The sequence below is a fragment of the Nerophis ophidion genome, linkage group LG07, assembly GCF_033978795.1.
Source record: "Nerophis ophidion isolate RoL-2023_Sa linkage group LG07, RoL_Noph_v1.0, whole genome shotgun sequence".
NCBI lineage: Eukaryota > Metazoa > Chordata > Actinopteri > Syngnathiformes > Syngnathidae > Nerophis > Nerophis ophidion.
The window spans coordinates 77,582,599-77,601,421 of NC_084617.1; the positions used below are offsets into that span (position 1 = coordinate 77,582,599).

The 18,823-nt window shown below is 41.2% G+C and overlaps 1 protein-coding gene across 4 annotated transcripts in view; it reads left to right on the forward strand.

Moving 5' to 3' along the window:
* Positions 1 to 18,823, forward strand: part of msi1b (musashi RNA binding protein 1b) — a 62,233-nt gene that overhangs the window by 22,722 nt on the left and 20,688 nt on the right. For all 4 annotated transcript variants that reach the window (XM_061907218.1, XM_061907217.1, XM_061907216.1 and 1 more), the window contains 3 exons: positions 357 to 398; positions 8,475 to 8,567; positions 16,862 to 16,910. In XM_061907218.1, the coding sequence (XP_061763202.1) occupies positions 357 to 398; positions 8,475 to 8,567; positions 16,862 to 16,910 (184 nt within the window). The remainder of the gene's footprint in view (positions 1 to 356; positions 399 to 8,474; positions 8,568 to 16,861; positions 16,911 to 18,823) is intronic.

Genomic DNA, 18,823 nt, shown 5'->3' on the forward strand with positions numbered 1-18,823 from the left:
ATTTGGTCCCTACATGACTGCAAGCTAATCGATGCTAACATGCTATTTAGGCTAGCTGTATGTACATATTGCATCATTATGCTTCATTTGTAGCTATATTTGAGATCATTTAGTTTCCTTGAAGTCTTCTTTATTCAATTTATATCTCAAGACACACTATCTGAATGTAATATGGCTTTTAATTTTTTGCAACAGATTTGTTTTTGTATTTTTGTTCCAATGTGGCTCTTTCAACATTTTGGGTTGCCGCCCCCTGGCCTAGCAGAATAATATTGATCTATGATTGAGTTGAAGATGCACACACTCACCCAGCAGTCACTCAATCTACCTTTCTGTCTATGTACTCTCCTCCATAGATTGATCCCAAGGTGGCATTCCCTCGCAGGGCTCAACCCAAGGTGAGTCCTGACTTCATCTCAACAATGGTCTTCATAGTTGAAGCTCCACTTAAGCACAATAATATATTTGCAACACACTGGAATGGAATCTAAAAGCCTGCACTTGTACAAAGTATGTATTATTTTTATTTAGTATTCATATTACACATAGAAAATAAAAGCTGAAGTTGAGGTTTGCAGCACCAGTTTTCCAGCAGGCTGTGTGACACTTTAGAGTGTGAGTGGCTTGTAATGGAGCTCAGACCTGAGAACATGTTGTCCGGTGTCATAGACGGAAATCTGGCTGGTCTCCTTGCTTTGCTGAGTACCAACACAGCTGCAGCCAGGCGACCAAAGACATGAAACAATTTGTGGAATCAACAGTATTTCATTTATTACAAGCAAACTTTGTTGGCGACGTGACGCTCGTCCTGCTGCTGCCGAGTTAAAAACCCAACAAACCCAAAATAAATACAGGTGTCAAGTACAGGATGTACCAGCGGAATCAAACGATTACTTTTCTTTTTTAACAAGGTTTATTAGACTTTATTAGACTTTATTATGACCAATATTATCACAGTTATCATTTTATGCAGAAGAACAATCGCTGCACTGTTTTTGTTCAAGTGTTTAAATGTTTATCTTACATTTTAATTTGCAAATGTTTTACTGAGGAATGTTTTTTATTATAAATGAAAAAGTGGGTGTTCACTTCTGCTTTGAGACCCCTCCATCTGTGTCGAGTGTAGATCGATCACTTTGTGCAAAGACAGCGCCGCCTTTATACGTACGTAGGTAGGTAGGTAGGTAAATAGGTAGGTAGGTAGGTAGGTAGGTAGGTGGGTAGGTATTTATTGTCATTGCAACAGTACAACAAAACATTGTTTTCAGCACAAACACGATCAAGATGAGACAAACAAACAGTGTAAGGACCAGATGAGTCGCCCGCTAGCCTGTCCTAAAAATAGCTCAAATAGCAGCACTTACCAGTGAGCTGCCTCTATTTTTTACATTTTATTTATTTACTAGCAAGCTGGTCTCGCTTTGCTCGACATTTTTAATTCTAAGAGAGACAAAACTCAAATAGAAATTTGAAAATCCAAGAAAATATTTTAAAGACTTGGTCTTCACTTGTTTAAATAAATTCATTAATTTTTTTACTTTGCTTCTTATAACTTTCAGAAAGACAAATTTAGAGAAAAAATACAACCTTAAAAACTACTTTAGGATTTTTAAACACATATAACTTTTTACCTTTTAAATTCCTTCCTCTTCTTTCCTGACAATTTAAATCAATGTTCAAGTATTTTTTTATTTATTGTAAAGAATAATAAATACATTTTCATTTAATTCTTCATTTTAGCTTCTGTTTTTTCGACAAAGAATATTTGTGAAATATTTCATCAAACTTATTATGCTTAAAATAAAGATACAAATATTCTGTCATATCCAGAAAATCTATAAAATCAAATTTATATCTTATTTCAAAGTCTTTTGAATTTCTTTTAAAAAATTTTGTTGTGGAAAATCTAGAAGAAATAATGATTTGAATTAGCTATTTTTTCTCTTCTTTTTTTCGGTTGAATTTTGAATTCTAAAGAGTCGAAATTGAATATAAACTATGTTTCAAAATTGAATTTTATTATTTTTCAAGTTTTCTCCTCTTTTAAACCGTTCAAATAAGTGTTTTTTTTCATCATTTATTCTCTACAAAAAACTTTCCGTAAAAGGAAAGTAATTAATGATTTGTTAAAAAATGTTAGTGGCTAGCTAGTTAAAATGGGATATTGTGATTTCCCAAGACTGTCTTAGAAGTGATCATTTGAAAATGGTCAATTTGAAAAATGTGCACTTAGAGAAAATATAAAAATAAAGTGTTGCATATTGATATTTATCTATTTCTATGTATATTTATTGTGGGAAATAATTAAGATGATTAGTGTTTCCACAAAGATAAATATCATTAATTATTAATAATAACATAGAGTTAAAAGTAAATTGAGCAAATTGGCTATTTCTGGCAATTTACATAAGTGTGTATCAAACTGGTAGCCCTTGGAATTAATCAGTACCCAAGAAGTAGCTCTTGGTTTCAAAAAGGTTGGTGACCCCTGGTGTAGAAGGTCACAAGACAGGAACACTGATGGGTTGCCTCAAAGACCCCCGTAAAAATGGGAAAAAGGTAAAGGCTGGGGAAGGATGAGTAAAAAATACAATCTAGACTGGGTTCCTAAGGGGGTGTCATGATCATTCATTCATGTATTCATGTATTTATTTGACAGGGACAGTACAATGAAACATTGCTACCTGCAGGTAACCCATGTCAAAGTACATAAGACTTCTAGCCACGGGCTAATTTGCAACCCTTGTCCCGAGTTAGGCTTTTTAAAAGAAGATGAGCAAAGTGACACACACAAAAGCATTAAGACAAGTACAAAAAAAACCACACTGAAAGTAATTGTCCCCATTTGTCCATGACCACACCCAATCTAGTCCGCACACTTCCTCAAGCCACTTTTTCATTTTTTGGGAGAAAAGTTTAATGTCCGACTGTGACTTTAACTCCAGTGGCAAAGACTTCCACAGATGTGAGGTCTTCACTGAGAAGGCAGACTGACTAAGAGTAGTCAATGTGAATACTGTGTCCTAGTTCTACAGACAGTCCTGTGTTTATACAGACTTACAAGGGATTCATGGGGAATGACCAGGAATTGATGAAGGTGGACCCCGACCTAAACAAGTTGAAAAACTTATTGGGGTGTTAGCATTTAGTGGTCAATTGTACGGAATATGTACTGTACTGTGCAATCTACTAATACAAGTTTCAATCAATCAATCAATCAATCAAACGACGTTAATGTCTCTGTTGTTCATGATTGCTTTTAAGCTAATTAGCAAGCTAATGCTAGTCGGTCCACAGGTTTATCAAGGTGTGGTTATCAATCACAGTTTTTAGATCATTTTAATTTATTACGGCATTACTAGCTGCCTTGAGTTTTACCACGAATGCCATTATTATTAGGATTAATCACAGGAAATGACTTGCTTGCATAGTTTAAATAACCTCAAAAAAGACCCCGATATTCGGAGACAAGTGCAATTGTCAGAATGTCATTCAGGAACATACTTGTCGTTTATTTGCCTAAAACCTGCTAGCTTAAGTCCCGTCCGGGAGTATTGTGAAGCCAGATTTGGTGGTACGCCAAAGAATCACTTGATTAAAGTAGTGTTTTTTTCTTCTCTAATCAAACAGTGTTACTGTTCAAAATATGTGTAATGTTACAGTGGCCAACAATATTAAATACACTTGTTAAATAAAACCTTTGTCTTCTTTTTAATGAATACTTAAGCCTGCAATGCTACTGTAATTTAACATTGGTCATTATTGTGGTACTTGGAGAGCTAAGTTTTTTCTTAGGTGGTACTTAATGAGACAAATCTAAGATCCACTGCACTAAGCTGCTAGTTTAGTAGCTAAACTTTGCCAAATGGCCATCATTAGCTGAGGAAAAGAGGTAACTAAAGTGTGTGTGTGTGGTATGTGAGATAATGCTTACAACACTTTGGAAAGTTAGTGCCCTCGAGTCCCATTAATCTGTGTTCATACATGAATAATGGGGTCATTTTGTGAGTCATCCAATGTGTTAACTCTTGACAGCAAACAAGCAAAAAGTACCTCGTTGGAAACAGTTTAGGTGGTCCACCTGTTTAGGTCGACCACTTATCAAGTCCTGGTCCACCGCGTTCTTCATCTTGCTCAAGTGCCCGCTTAAGCCGTCTTGGACATACCTGTGCATGGTGTGCGTGGTGTTCATGGTGTGCGTGGTGTGCATGGTGTTCATGGTGTTCATGGTGTGCATGGTGTGCATGGTGTGCATGGTGTGCGTGGTGTGCGTGGTGTGCGTGGTGTGCATGGTGTGCATGGTGTGCATGGTGTGCATGGTGTGCATGGTGTGCATGGTGTGCATGGTGTGCATGGTGTGCATGGTGTGCATGGTGTGCATGGTGTGCAAGGTGTGCATGGTGTGCATGCTGTGCATGGTGTGCATGATGTGCATGGTGTGCATGGTGTGCATGGTGTGCATGCTGTGCATGGTGTGCATGATGTGCATGGTGTGCATGGTCAACTACTTTTGTGGAGACTTGAGACAGGAAGGGGTCATTTCTATGAAAAATCAGTTTATTTATGTGGACCTGTGGTTGTCATTATCAGTCTTCGCGACTTGACAGACGTTCTTTTTACCTTCTTTTCTGCAAATATAAAAATGCACTCATTGAAATTGTGCATGAGATGGCGACTTGTCCAGGGTGTAGCCCGCCTACCGCCCGATTATAGCTGAGATAGGCTCCAGCGCCCCCCGCAACCCCGAAGGGAATAAGCGGTAGCAAATGGATGGATGGATGAAATTTTGCGCAAATAAAGGAAAAAAAAGGTAAAACATTATTTTATTATTGACCATTCTCCGAATGTTTTTTCATCAAAAGTCACAAATAAATCTGATCTAATTAATGACTTACTGTATTTCCCAGAATTGCCGCCGGGGCACTAATTAATTTAAAAGCTCTTCTCACTCCGGCGTTTACCAAAGGCATGCGGTAAATTTAGGCCTGCGCTTATAAATTTGAGTGTGATGTAAGGATACCATCACGAAAAGCACATTTAATAAAAAAAAGCGTTATTATGGTCTTACCTTTACTTATAAATGAAGTCCATGCGCAGCTCCTTCTGATCAAAAGCATCGATAACTTGTTTATAGAAGTCTTTCTTATCTTTCTTCAGTTTTAAAAGTCTCTCTGTCTCGATGGAGATCTTCATTTATTACCTCCTGCTTCGATTGAAAGTCCAATTTAAAAAACTGTGTTATTTTAGATATGTAATCCTCCATGTTAAAAGTGCAAGCGAGAGGAAAAAATAAAGGATCGCTGCTCACTCTTGCTGCTTGTTGTCACTTCTTCTGCAGCCGAGTAGTCGCAAGAAGGATCACTAGCGCCCTCTACCACCAGGAGGCGGGAGTCATTAAATGACTCATGTTTGACACACGCAGCTACGGTATATTAATAAAACATAGCTCCTTACTGTTCTTTTTAGCATATTCAATAGCTTGGACCTTAAATCCTACTGAATAACTCTTAATCTTCTTCCCTTTATGGAATTTCAAATTATTGAAATCAGTCTCCTCCATTTTGAAAATGATGACAGGTGAAGTGTCACTCGTGACGTGACGAGTTTGACCCGGTGGAAATTCTAGGCATATGCTAATTATTTTGCGAAACGAGTTTGACCCGGCGGAAATTCTAGACATGCGCTAATAAAAATTATATTTTGCGTAACGAGTCTGACCCGGCGTTAATCCTGAGCCAGCGGTTATGCTAAGCATGCGCTAATTATTTTGCGAAATGAGTTTGACCCTTCAGTAATTCTAGGCAGGCACATACTATATACCTGGCGGCAATTCAAGCAAATACGGTATGTACGTTACAACGCTGTTACTTCTTTATTTTCCCGACTATTTACATTGTAGATTGTCACATCACAACTATGAATGAACACATGAGGAGTTATGTACTTCACAAAAAAAAGGTGAAATAACTGAAAACATGTTTTATATTCTAGTTTCTTCAAAATAGCCACCGTTTGCTTTGATTACTGCTTTGCACACTCTTGGCATTCTCTCCATGAGCTTCAAGCACGCTGTGAAGTGAAAACCATCTCAGGTGACTACCTCTTGGCCCCCCCTTGTTTACGTGGATAACGTTCTCCGATGCTGCCACAGACTGCTGTAAAAATGTGTAGAATTAATTTTTAATTTCAACATTTCTGTCAACAAAGATTTGCGTCCGCCTGCGACACCTTTCTTTGCGGCGTGCTGCCAGACAGGTGCCTGTTGCAAACCAAACTAATATCTGTGCAAGCAGACACGATCAAATCCAAATCGAGCGCCCGCCTCACACATAAGAGCTTGCAGGCTAATATAGACACTTACACATGTGTTGCTTTCATTATCAGACTTGTAGAAGAAGGCCTTTCATTTTTTGCGGCTCCTGGCAGATTTGTTTTTGTATTTTAGGTGCGATATGGCTCTACGAACATTTTGGTTTGCCCACCTCTGAGCTAGGACTATTCAATTTAATGCATCTCATGCGCTTGATCACAAAAAAAGGATTGCATTAATGGTGTATGTTATTTTGAGAGCCCATTGTCACATCGAGTTTGCGACGAACCCCAAGATGCAGAGAAGGCGGCAGGCATAGTAAAGGTAAACATGATTTAATTTAAAACTAAAACAAAAACAAACAAAAGGCGCGCACAAGGTGGAGAACAAACTTGGCTAAGAAACAAAAACACTTACTGTGACACAAAGGAACTATGACATGAGCAGAAGTAGACGCAGCCACAACGATAAATCTTAATGACATTGACAGGTAGTGGTGACATCGACACGACAATAATCCAGCACTGACTGGAGGACAAAGCAGGTAGAAATAGGAGCGGGCTGATTGACACCAGGTGTGGCCAGGTGCCAATCAGCCGCAGCTGAGCGGAAACAGCGCTCAGGGAGAAAAACGGGAAACAGACAAAATAAGAGCGCTGACAGGAAACAAAGACAGGAAAAACTAAAACATGGCCACACTGTCAGGGACAAGCCTGACTCCCAAGTTCCTATGCCTTAACCGTAGATGGTGACCTGAAAGGTGTGTGCTGTTAGATGGTAATCAGGTCAAGTGCAGAAATGAGTGACTGATTTTAACAATTTTTTTCTTCTGTTTTTATATTCTGACAATAAAATTGTGTTTGTGTTCAAATATCAGGGTCTTTTTTCAGAAAAATGTAAAATATGCGAGCAAGTAACAACCTGTGATTAATCCGAATTCAAAAGTGTGATTAAAAAAAAAATAGTTTGACAGCACGAGCATTTTTAAAGCATGTCGATTTAAAAAAAAATACAGAAAGATAAGTTGATTTTCAGTTACAACAAGCAAATGATTGGGAGGAATAACCCTAAAATAAATGAACTATTTAAAGACAATCAAATTTATTGACATGCATCCAAACATTAAAAAAACATAATTATTTCAATAGGACATGATCAAAATTTTACACAGTAACACAAACAATACTATTGTTTTGTTTTAGCAATGTTGAAGAGGAAAAATGAGCCACACATATCTGTTGCATAACCATATATATATATATATATATATATATATATATATGTGTGTGTGTGTGTGTGTGTGTGTGTGTGGGAAAAATCACAAGACTACTTCATCTCTACAGAACTGTTTCATGAGGGGTTCCCTCAATCGTCAGGAGATTGAGGGAACCCCTCATGAAACAGTTCTGTAGAGATGAAGTAGTCTTGTGATTGTTCCCACACATACATTGCGCTCTACCACGGTATCGAGCACTATTCTCTGGATAATCCAATTAATATATATATTTTATACAAACACCTGTACTAAGATAAGGGCCGCCCTTCATGTAGACAGAACTAGGCACTAGGCATAGGGCCCCATAATCCATGGGGGCCTTTTTTTTTTATGAAGAAGTGTTACGTATAAAATTCATATGAAATTTTACTCAAACTTATTCTTAGTCCCTTCCTGCTCCGTCATTGCTAAGAATGAGATGGGACATTTCCCCAAATATTGGCCCGCAGTATTAATTAGCGCTGGGCTGGTCATTTTGTCGGGCAGGGTTCAAATCCTGGTTGGGGTTATGCCAGTAACGTGCAACTTTGTTTTTTATTATATTAAATATATTTCATACAATAAATATTTATCTTTAAAAAATGTATTTGCCTTGAAATAATTTTAGTCCAAATCATGCATAATATTAAATAAAAGTGTGATTAAAGTGAAACATTTTTTGTATATAAATTTTAAAAAAAGTTTTACATTTTTTTGTAATGAGGCATCAATATAAAATTCTGCTTCAGCCCCCAATTTAGCCTGACTGACTTAAATACACATGACAAATGAAGTAACATAGGCTCACTTCAACTTATTTTCATGAAAACTGATTCAAAAATCCATATTCCAAACCTTCTCAGTCAGAAGAAAGTATTTATTGATATTTTTCCCCCCCACTGCTGACAGTTAGTGACTCGCACCAAGAAGATCTTCGTGGGAGGCCTGTCAGTCAACACCACCATCGAAGACGTCAAGCAATACTTTGACCAGTTTGGAAAGGTGAGTGATGCTCTAACTCCATTTTGGCCGTAATATGAATGGATGATTATGAATATACATAAAATAATCATCCTAACTCTGATATACCTGTCAACTTTCCTACCTTTGCGAGAAAGTCAACTTTTTTGTGTTCTCACTGGGAAGCCTTTTATCATTCATGTTGTATAATATATGATCATCATCCATCCATCCATCTTCTTCCGCTTATCCGAGGTCGGGTCGCGGGGGCAACAGCCTAAGCAGGGAAACCCAAACGTTCCTCTCCCCAGCCACTTCGTCCAGCACTTCCCGGGATATCCCGAGGCGTTCCCAGGCCAGCCGGGAGACATAGTCTTCCCAACGTGTCCTGGGTCTTCCCCGTGGCCTCCTACCGGTCGGACGTGCCCTAAACACCTCCCTAGGGAGGCGTTTGGGTGGCATCCTGACCAGATGCCTGAACCACCTCATCTGGCTCCTCTCCATGTGGAGGAGCAGCGGCTTTATGTTGAGTTCCTCCTGGATGACGGAGCTTCTCACCCTATCTCTAAGGGAGAGACCCACCACCCGGCAGAGGAAACTCATTTGGGCCGCTTGTACCCGTGATCTTGTCCTTTCGGTCATGACTCAAAGCTCATGACCATAGGTGAGGATGGGAACGTAGATCGACCGGTAAATTGAGAGCTTTGCCTTCCGGCTCAGCTCCTTCTTCACCACAACGGATCGATACAGCGTCCGCATTACTGAAGACGCCGCACCGATCCGCCTGTCGATCTCACCATCCACTCTTCCCTCACTTGTGAACAAGACTCTTAGGTACTAGAACTCCTCCACTTGGGGCAGGGTCTCCCCCCCAACCTGGAGATGGCACTCCACCCTTTTACGGGTGAGAACCATGGACTCGGACTTGGAGGTGCTGATTCTCATCCCAGTCGCTTCACACTCTGCTGCAAACTGATCCGGTGAGAGCTGAAGACCCTGGCCAGATGAAGCCATCAGGACCACATTGATGGCGGTGTGACTGCAGCCAGGCTTTCACTCATTTGCTGCTTTTCCACTAACACAGGGGTAGGCAACCCAGAACTTTGAAAGAGCCATTCTGGACCCTGTGAAGATGACTCTTACTTGGGTTCTTCTGGGACCACAGGAAATGGCCCCAAACTCAGACGCAGCGTTTACAATTGTTTTAATGACCTACACACAAAGTCTCTTTGGCTTTTCAGCCCCTCTCACTCAGGCGGTGTCTCTTCCGTGTTCTCCTCTCCTCCGACGCTGCTAATAAAGGAACAGGTGATTAGATAACTTGTTCCAGATGAGATTATCCACTCACCTGTCAGCTGCTTCATGGCCGGCCTCTGCACACACCCCGCCCGCAGGGAACGCGGGCCACGCCCCTCCCCACAGACCCAAATAACACAATGTTGTCAAGCGCCAATCATATTAAACTTTAAACATTAAAATTTCATATTAAGGTGGGGGTCGCAAAATAACGTCTCGCGGTCCGCAATTGGCCCGCGGGCCGCGTGTCTGAGACCCCTGGTTTAAAGAGATGAGGCTTTGAGTCACGGCATGACCACATTTTATTTATTTATTTGTATTGATTTAATGGAAATTTGTAATTAACATCCCTCGTTTTTCCTGTGAAAAATGTTTTGGTGTTTTGAAATGCAAATGTTGAGAGATAAGTAGTGAGGACATTTTGGGCGAGTTACTGTGTGACAAGCAGGCAGAGGAAGGCCCGACTGTGAGCTGGACGGCCAGAAGAAAACCTGGCTAACGAGGCTGAGGGGCCGGGGGGGCTGGGGGGTGAGGGGCTCCTCGGGGCCTGAGCAGCAGGCAAAGTCGGGGGGGGACCACACCAGCGAGGGGGGGGCGGGTTTGGGCCGAAAAGTTTTGTGAGTCTTTGGTGACGGCGAGGAAGGAGGAGGGATTATCAGAATCTGAATTAATCTGATGTAACAGCTGCTCCTACCCACAACCCCCTCCTGACCCGTTACCGTGGTGACCCGGCTTGTCCATTGTCCCCAAGTAATACTGTGGGTAAGGGTGTTTTGTTCTGAAGGAGGAGGGTGGTGTTTGGGGGAGTTGGAGAGGGGGGGGGGTGTTGGCCGGAGGGGGTCAACACGAGTTTAGAAACAATAAATGAAGTTGGCTATGGCGCCAAAATGTAAATGTTTGATCAGAAGGTATTTCTTCAACGTCTTTTGATACAACTCAACGCAGAGTGATGGCGTTTGTTTCTTCTTCTTTTTTCGGAGGGCTCGCTGCACAGAATAGATGAGGGCTCTCTAAAGGCCCCAATGAGGGAGGGGAGGGCGGGCTTGATTGAGAGGCGTGCGGAAGGGAAGTAGGGCAAAGATGATGTGTGGGGGGAGACACTTCTATCCGCATTCTGGAACTTTCCTGATAGTCCCCCCCCCCCCTCACTTAGCTGACCGAGCAACAGGTGCGCGGCGCCACAGACGTCTCCAAAGTCAAAGCGGCGAAGGATCGTCCTCCATCCATCCTGTCTCCGACAGTGTGCCACCTTTATTTTCCCCGCCAAAAGGTATGGCCTCCTGGCGCCCCCCCGTGCTCCCATCTCAATCATGGCAGCGAGATGGATTTTTTGCCCAGAGAGATATGGAGGGATGGTCGGTGAAATGTGGGCTCCAGCCATCCATGGAAGTTCCTGATTAGACTGCCTCACTGGAGCTTTTGTGTCCCGTCATGGCGAGGACAAAGGAGTGCGGAGAGGGATGGGCCGGGGATAACAGGGAAGATGAGAGGTGGAAAAAAAGGGATAAGGGGGAATATTGTCCGGCGCCACACCATTAAAGTTTGAAATATCAAGCATTGATGTGCAATTAACACACTTTGCAGCACTGAAAAGTGATGTGGTGTCTTGCTGCTTGTTGGCGAGGCATCACTACACTTTTATCCCCAATGTCTTGGCAGAAATGGGAGGAACCTTTCATTCGGAATTTTGGACAAACTTCACCTAGCAAATAAAAAGAAAAGCAGAGGTCCAAATATAGAGAAAGTGAAGTATGCAGGGCTGCCAAGAGGTGGCGACTTGTCCAGGGTGTAGCCCGCCTACCGCCCGAATGCAGCTGAGATAGGCTCCAGCGACCCCAAAAGGGACAAGCGGTAAAAAATGGATGGATGGATGAAGTTTGCAGGGCGCCACTTGGATACAATATTTTCTGGCCCATAGGGCGCACCACCGATGATTGGTCTATTTTTGATCTTTTTTCATATATAAGGCGCATTAAATGTGTCTTATTATTATATATTTCTTTGTAAATATAAAAGACTTCCTTGTGGTCTTAATCAGTGATTTTCAACCACTGTGCCGTGGCACAATGGTGTGCCGTGTCGTACCTATTTGGGTTAAAAATATTTTTTGCAAACCAGTAATTCTAGTCTGTGAATGTTGTGTTGTTGTTGCGTGTCGGTGCTGCCTACAGCTCGGCAGAGTAACCGTGTAATACTCTTCCATATCAGTTGGTGGCAGCAGATAGCAAATTGCTTTGTAAATGTGGGAAACAGCGGGAGGCAGTGTGCAGGTAAAAAGGTGTCTAATACTTAAACCAAATATAAACAAAAGGTGAGTGTTGCTAAGAAAATGTATTGAAGCTTAGGGAAGGCTATGCAGAACCAAACTAAAACTGAACTGGCTACAAAGTAAAAAAAAAAACTGAATGCTGGACGACAGCAAAGACTTACTGTGGAGCAGACGGCGTCCACAAAGTACATCATAACATGATATGACAATCAACAATGTCCCCACAAAGAAAGATAAAAATAACTTCAAATGTCGTGATTGCTAAAACAAAGCAGGTGCAGGGAATATCGCTCCAAGGAAAGTACCAAAAAAGAGTAAAAGCCACCAAAATAGGAGCGCGAGACAAGAAGTAAAAGACTACACACAGGAAAAGAGCAAAAAAGCTCCAAATAAGTCAGGGTGTGATGTGACAGGTGGTGACAGTACACCTACTTTGAGACAAGAGCTATAGTCATGCATGCTTGCTTATGCTTTAAAGTCATATCCAACAATTTTGACAACCACTTTTTACTGTCAATCGAGTTTAATTTTTTAGCGATTTCTGCTGGTGGTGTGCCTCCGCATTTTTCCAACGCAAAAATATGCCTTGGCTCAAAAAAGGTTGAAAAACACTGGTCTACTTAACATGTGATGGTGGTTCTTTGGTCAAAATGTCGTGGAGATTCATTCATTCATTTTTTTATTTATCTCCTTCATTGAGGTGCATTTTTGATCAATAGACAATTCAACTTTAGCAACTAAACACATATTTACACACCTGTGCTTGAGAAGGAACAGGATGAAGACAATCTTATATTTCCTGCCCCCTTCAACATAATATGTAGTCTTACTTCATGGATGGCTCAGATTCACAAGCATACAAATCCAACAAATTCATCCAAATATAATAAAAAGAAACAAAAAACACTCACAAAAAAATCCAACAAGTGCGAAACTTCATGAAGTACAAACCGAACAAAAAAAGTAATATACACCTCATGGGATGATACAAAACAAATATAAAATCAGACAAAAAATAAGTAAAATAATAAATATAAAGCAAAATGATGATGTTTCACACATCTTCAAGCCGCTTTCTGACAGTTGCACCGTTTTGTGGGAGCTCTTGTTTACGTGCCTCCACTTGGACAGCGTCTTCTCCCCGTCATCTTTGTTGTAGCGGTGTAGCGTGCAAGGACAGGAGTGGAAGAAGTGTCAAAAGATGGCACTAACTGTTTTAATGACATTCACACTTCAATCAATAACGGAGCAGCATCTCCTCATCCGTCCGACCGGAACTGTCTAAAAACTAGAGTTCCTTGGGTGAATAATGTAAACTCACTATACCGGTAGGTTTTAGTGCTTTCATGGCGAGTTTACTGACGGATATAAGTAAGAACTTTACACTACTTTATATTAGAAATTGCAACATTGGAGGATGAATGTCACATAACAAGAAGATAGAGAAAAAGAAGAAGCTTATCAACTACGGTGTTACCGCGGATTACAAAGGCGGACACACGCAAATTTTCAGGATCTATGTAAATCCCAAATACAGATCAGCAGGTACTAGAAGGTAAGAAAAGTTGCTTTTGCATAATATCGCGAAACAAAACAGCATATAATATGTCTTACCTTATACACACAGCATAATAATACTCCTACGTTGCAGCACAGTACAATCCATCAAGTGGTGTGGCTTCATAGCTTACCAAAGTCCTACTAAAACATTTTGTGTGTAATGTTCTATATTGTCAAAGGAGAATATACAATTTTGGTGTTGTTTACTTGAGTCATATTGCCATCATAGAGCAGCCTACACTTATCTCTTATGTTTGACTGCCATCTCCTGCTGACACTTGTCATTACACCATGTACCAAATAAAATTGCTACGAGGTCAGTAAGCAAAACCATAATGATTACAGTAGGCGCACCGGGTTATAGGGTGCTCTATAAAGTTTTAGGGGGGGGGGTGGAAAGGATTTGAAGTGCTTTTTATAGTCTGGAAAATAGGGTACATTTTGTACAATAACCATCTGGGGACAATCTGTTTTTAATTATCTTCAAAGCCAAGCGGAACATAAAAGTCTTTCTGACTGTCTCGTTTTGTGGGCGGTCTTATTTACGTGCCAAACTGCTCCTCCAAGCCACACCCCCTTTGACTGTGTCTCCACCCCTCAGCCATGTTGTAGTTTTTAACACTTTGCTAGAAATGGCAACAGCGGAGGATTTAGCATGCATGTGCATGTAGGAGCCAGTCTTCCCCAAAACAAGAGGATAGAGGAAAAGAATCAATCAATCAATGTTTATTTATATAGCCCTAAATCACAAGTGTCTCAAAGGGCTGCACAAACCGCAACGACAACCTCGGTAGGGCACACATACGGGCAAGGAAAAACTCACCCCAGTGGGACGTCGGTGACAGTGACTATGAGAAACCTTGGAGAGGACCGCATATGTGGGCAACCCACATTATTACAGAATATGTGGCAGCCGCAGCATAAAATAGAGAGTAAATCCAGCAGAAAATAGAAAATAAACATTAAAAACAAAGAAGTAGCTGACATGTCAGGTGTCAGGTAATAGACAGATATCATCTATTGCTGTATGGCCAGTGTTTTATACAGGTAATAGACTGATATCATCAGGTAATAGACAGATATCATCTATTGCTGTATGGCCAGTGTTTTATACAGGTAATAGACTGATATCATCAGGTAATAGACAGATATCATCTATTGCTGTATGGCCAGTGTTTTATACAGCTGCATGGAGTGTGGAATGAAGGAGTTCTTGAATGGAACAGTGTGGGAAGGAAGCTGAGGGAGCCTGTTGGAGTATGAACTCCACTGTCCCTCAATTGTCTGCTGGACTGGATTGTCCATGATGGCCAGCACTTTGTCCACTGTCCTCCTGTCCCTCACTGACACAAACACTTTGTCCTCCTGTCCCTCACTGACACAAACACTTTGTCCTCCTGTCCCTCACTGACACAAACACTTGACTTTGTCCTCCTGTCCCTCACTGACACAAACACTTGACTTTGTCCTCCTGTCCCTCACTGACACAAACACTTTGTCCTCCTGTCCCTCACTGACACAAACACTTGACTTTGTCCTCCTGTCCCTCACTGACACAAACACTTGACTTTGTCCTCCTGTCCCTCACTGACACAAACACTTTGTCCTCCTGTCCCTGACTGACACAAACACTTTGTCCTCCTGTCCCTCACTGACACAAACACTTTGTCCTCCTGTCCCTCACTGACACAAACACTTTGTCCTCCTGTCCCTCACTGACACAAACACCTCCAACTGCGAGCCAATAGTTTGGCCGGCTTTCTGAATCAGTTTGTCAACCCGGTTTGAATCCCTTCTGCTGGTGCTGCTGCCCCCACAAACCACTACAAAGTACAGGGCACTGGTCACAACAGACTGACATTTCAATAATTCAACCAAAAAAAAACTTAAAAGAGAAAGAAATTAACAAAATCACTTCCACCTCCCAGGCAACATTGAAATATCATCAGTCAATACAGCAGTCAACGTACTTTCAGCCTTTTCCTGGTCTGCAAAGGACGTGGATGGTGTGTGTCTCTGTAGACCATGTGACTCTGTAGACCATGTGACTCTGTAGATCATGTGACTCTGTAGACCATGTGACTCTGTAGACCATGTGACTCCTGGAATATACCACATTTTTCAGAGGGGGGACATTTTTTGTTGATATAAAGCCAATAATGTGGTCCCCTTTATTTAGAAAAGTATCAAAAAGTACTGAAATAATTTTGCTACTGCTAGCAAAATGTTGGTATGGGGACAACAGGAGTGTGAATCAATGCAGGGGACAAGAAGGAAGAAAATGGATGGATGGGACGGTCCAACATTTGGATGTAGGGAAGGTCTGCTTTCACACTGACACTCCTCACTCACCTTTGACCTTTCTGGAGGCCGACTTGCCTTGGGGGTCTACACACACACACACACACACACACACACACACACACACACACACACACACACACACACACACACACACACACACACAGACTATTGCAGTGTCCTGGCACAAGCACACAGTATATGAGTATGGATGATATCCACAGCAGCCTTTTATAGAGCAAGTGCACTGAATGATTTAGCAAATGTGTGTGAGTGTGTGATGTTGTTCCCTGGAGGCGGACTCTGACTGGAGAAGGTGTGTGAGGAGGACAGACACCTGTGTGTAACGGGGAGGTCAGAGGGAATGATGGTGGAGTGTACCAACAAACAGCCTTTGTTCTCCCTCTCCTTTGTCCTTTCTTTCTACCCCTTTTTCCACTTTGACCCACTCCTTTTTTCTTTTCTTTCTTAGCGGTCTCTCTGTACTCTCTCACAATATATCCACCTGCCCCCCCCCCCCCCACACCATCCACCTGCCGGCAAGATTCACCTTTCTACACCATTTTTCCCCCCTCACTGCTATTCATTTGATGTTTGCTCCTGCTGTCTTTTGTACAGTTGCCATGGGAATGTCAAAGTTTGGAGGGGAGAAAAGGGGGCCGATTATGTGAACGTCAACTTTGCATGCCACCCATTGTGCATACCCAGCCTCCTTCTGCAGGCGTCCTCCATGTTTTCCTCTCTTTCATAACCTGTCACCTCCCTCCTCCTCCTTGCGTCTGTCCATCTGTTGCTGAGCCTTCCTGCAGAACTTGAGAAGGGCTGAGGTCAAGCAATATGCCGCCCGGCCAGAGAGAGAGAGAGAGAGAGAGAGAGGGCGAGTGTCAACTGTCTTGTTTGTCCCCTCCAGGTAGACGACGCCATGCTCATGTTCGACAAGACCACCAACAGACATCGAGGTGAGGCCTCCTTTCTCTTCCTATCTTTTCCTCAAGTTACTCCTTTCCCCCCAGTTTTCCCGGGTATGTATTGATCACCCCCAAGCAGGCCGACTTCCTGTGGGCCCAAGCTGGAGGAGACAAACGGGGCTAGTCTAATTAGCCAGTCCGTTAATCAGGATCAGGATAAAGCCTCCTTAAGCACCTCCTCCCCACCCTGGGACTGATCGATCATGACAGCCTTCCAGCTTTGCCCCGGCCTTCTGGCCAGGAAGGAAGGGCGGGATGTGTGTGCGTGTGTGTGTGTGTGTGTGCGTGTGCGTGTGTGTGCGTGTGTGTGTGTCCTTGTATCGCTGCCCTTCTTGAGACATGGAGGAAAAGTATCTTCCATATGAGTAGGTTTGAACAAGTGATCATGGTCCCAATAACGAGAATGTCTCATTTGCAGCCCTGCTGGTGACATCTATCAAATAGGAGGGATTTTTCCAATTGAATAGAGACATACTGTAATAACCTGAAGTAAATAATGAAGATTAAAAAACAATTACAAACAAAAACAATTTTTTTTTTTAACAAAAAGCACTTTTTCTCAGAATGTGTCGACTTTTTTCTCATAAGTTGTGAACAATTTCTGACATTCTGTTTTTGTGATATTGTAATATTTTCTCGTACAATTATTACTTTTTTATGTAAAACAATTACTTTTTCATGCAAAATGGCGACATTTGTCATGTAAAATTCCGACTTATCACAATATTGCTAATTTTTTTGTCGTTCTTGTAAAATTGTGACATCTTTGGAGTAAAATTCTGATTATTATGATGATGCAAAACTTTCAAGTGTTCTTATAAAATTGCGACTTGTCGAGTACAATCATGACTCTTTTTATAAAATTGCCAACATTTTAAGCTTTTCTTGTAAAACTCCAAAATTTATTGAGTAAAATTCCAACTATTATAATATTGCACAAATGTTGCAAAATGTTGACTTCCATTGAGTAGAATGATGACTTTTATTATAATATTGCCAGAATTCTAAGTTCTTCTTGTGGAATTGTGACCTTTTTCTTGTGAAATTCCAACTCATTTTTCACAACAAACTATTTTATACTTGCATAGTATGTATATATTATTAATGCTGTAAATACACATCTTTATGTATCGAGAAAGGCTGCTCCTAAAGAGGGAGGCATTTTTCTCAGGTCCCCAGAAGGTAACAAATACAAGAATGTGTGTGTGTGTGTGTGTGTGTGTGTGTGTGTGTGTGTGTGTGCGTGTGTGCGTGTGTGCGTGTGTGTGTGTGTCCTTGTATCGCTGCCCTTCTTGAGACATGAAGGAGGAAAAGTATCTTCCATATGAGGAGGTTTGAACAAGTGATCATGGTCCCAATAACGAGAATGTCTCATTTGCAGCCCTGCTGGTGACATCTATCAAATAGGAGGGATTTTTCAAATTGAATAGAGACATACTGTAATAACCTGAAGTAAATAATGAAGATTAAAAAACAATTACAAACAAAAAAAAAAGTTTAACAAAAAGCACTTTTTCTCAGAATGTGTCGACTTTTTTCTCATAAAATTGTGAACAATTTCTGACATTCTTTCTGTTTTTGTGATATTGTAATATTTTCTCGTACAATTATTACTTTTTATGTAAAACGATTACTTTTTCGTGCAAAATGGCAACATTTGTCATGTAAAATTCCGACTTATCACAATATTGCAAATTTTTTTTTTGTTCTTGTAAAATTGTGACATCTTTGGAGTAAAATGATGACTTTTGTCATCATTTTGCAGAGTAAAATTCTGATTATTATGATGATGCAAAACTTTCAAGTGTTCTTATAAAATTGCGACTTGTCGAGTACAATCTTGACTCTTTTTATAAAATTGCCAAAATTTTAAGCTTTTCTTGTAAAAATGCAACAATTATTGA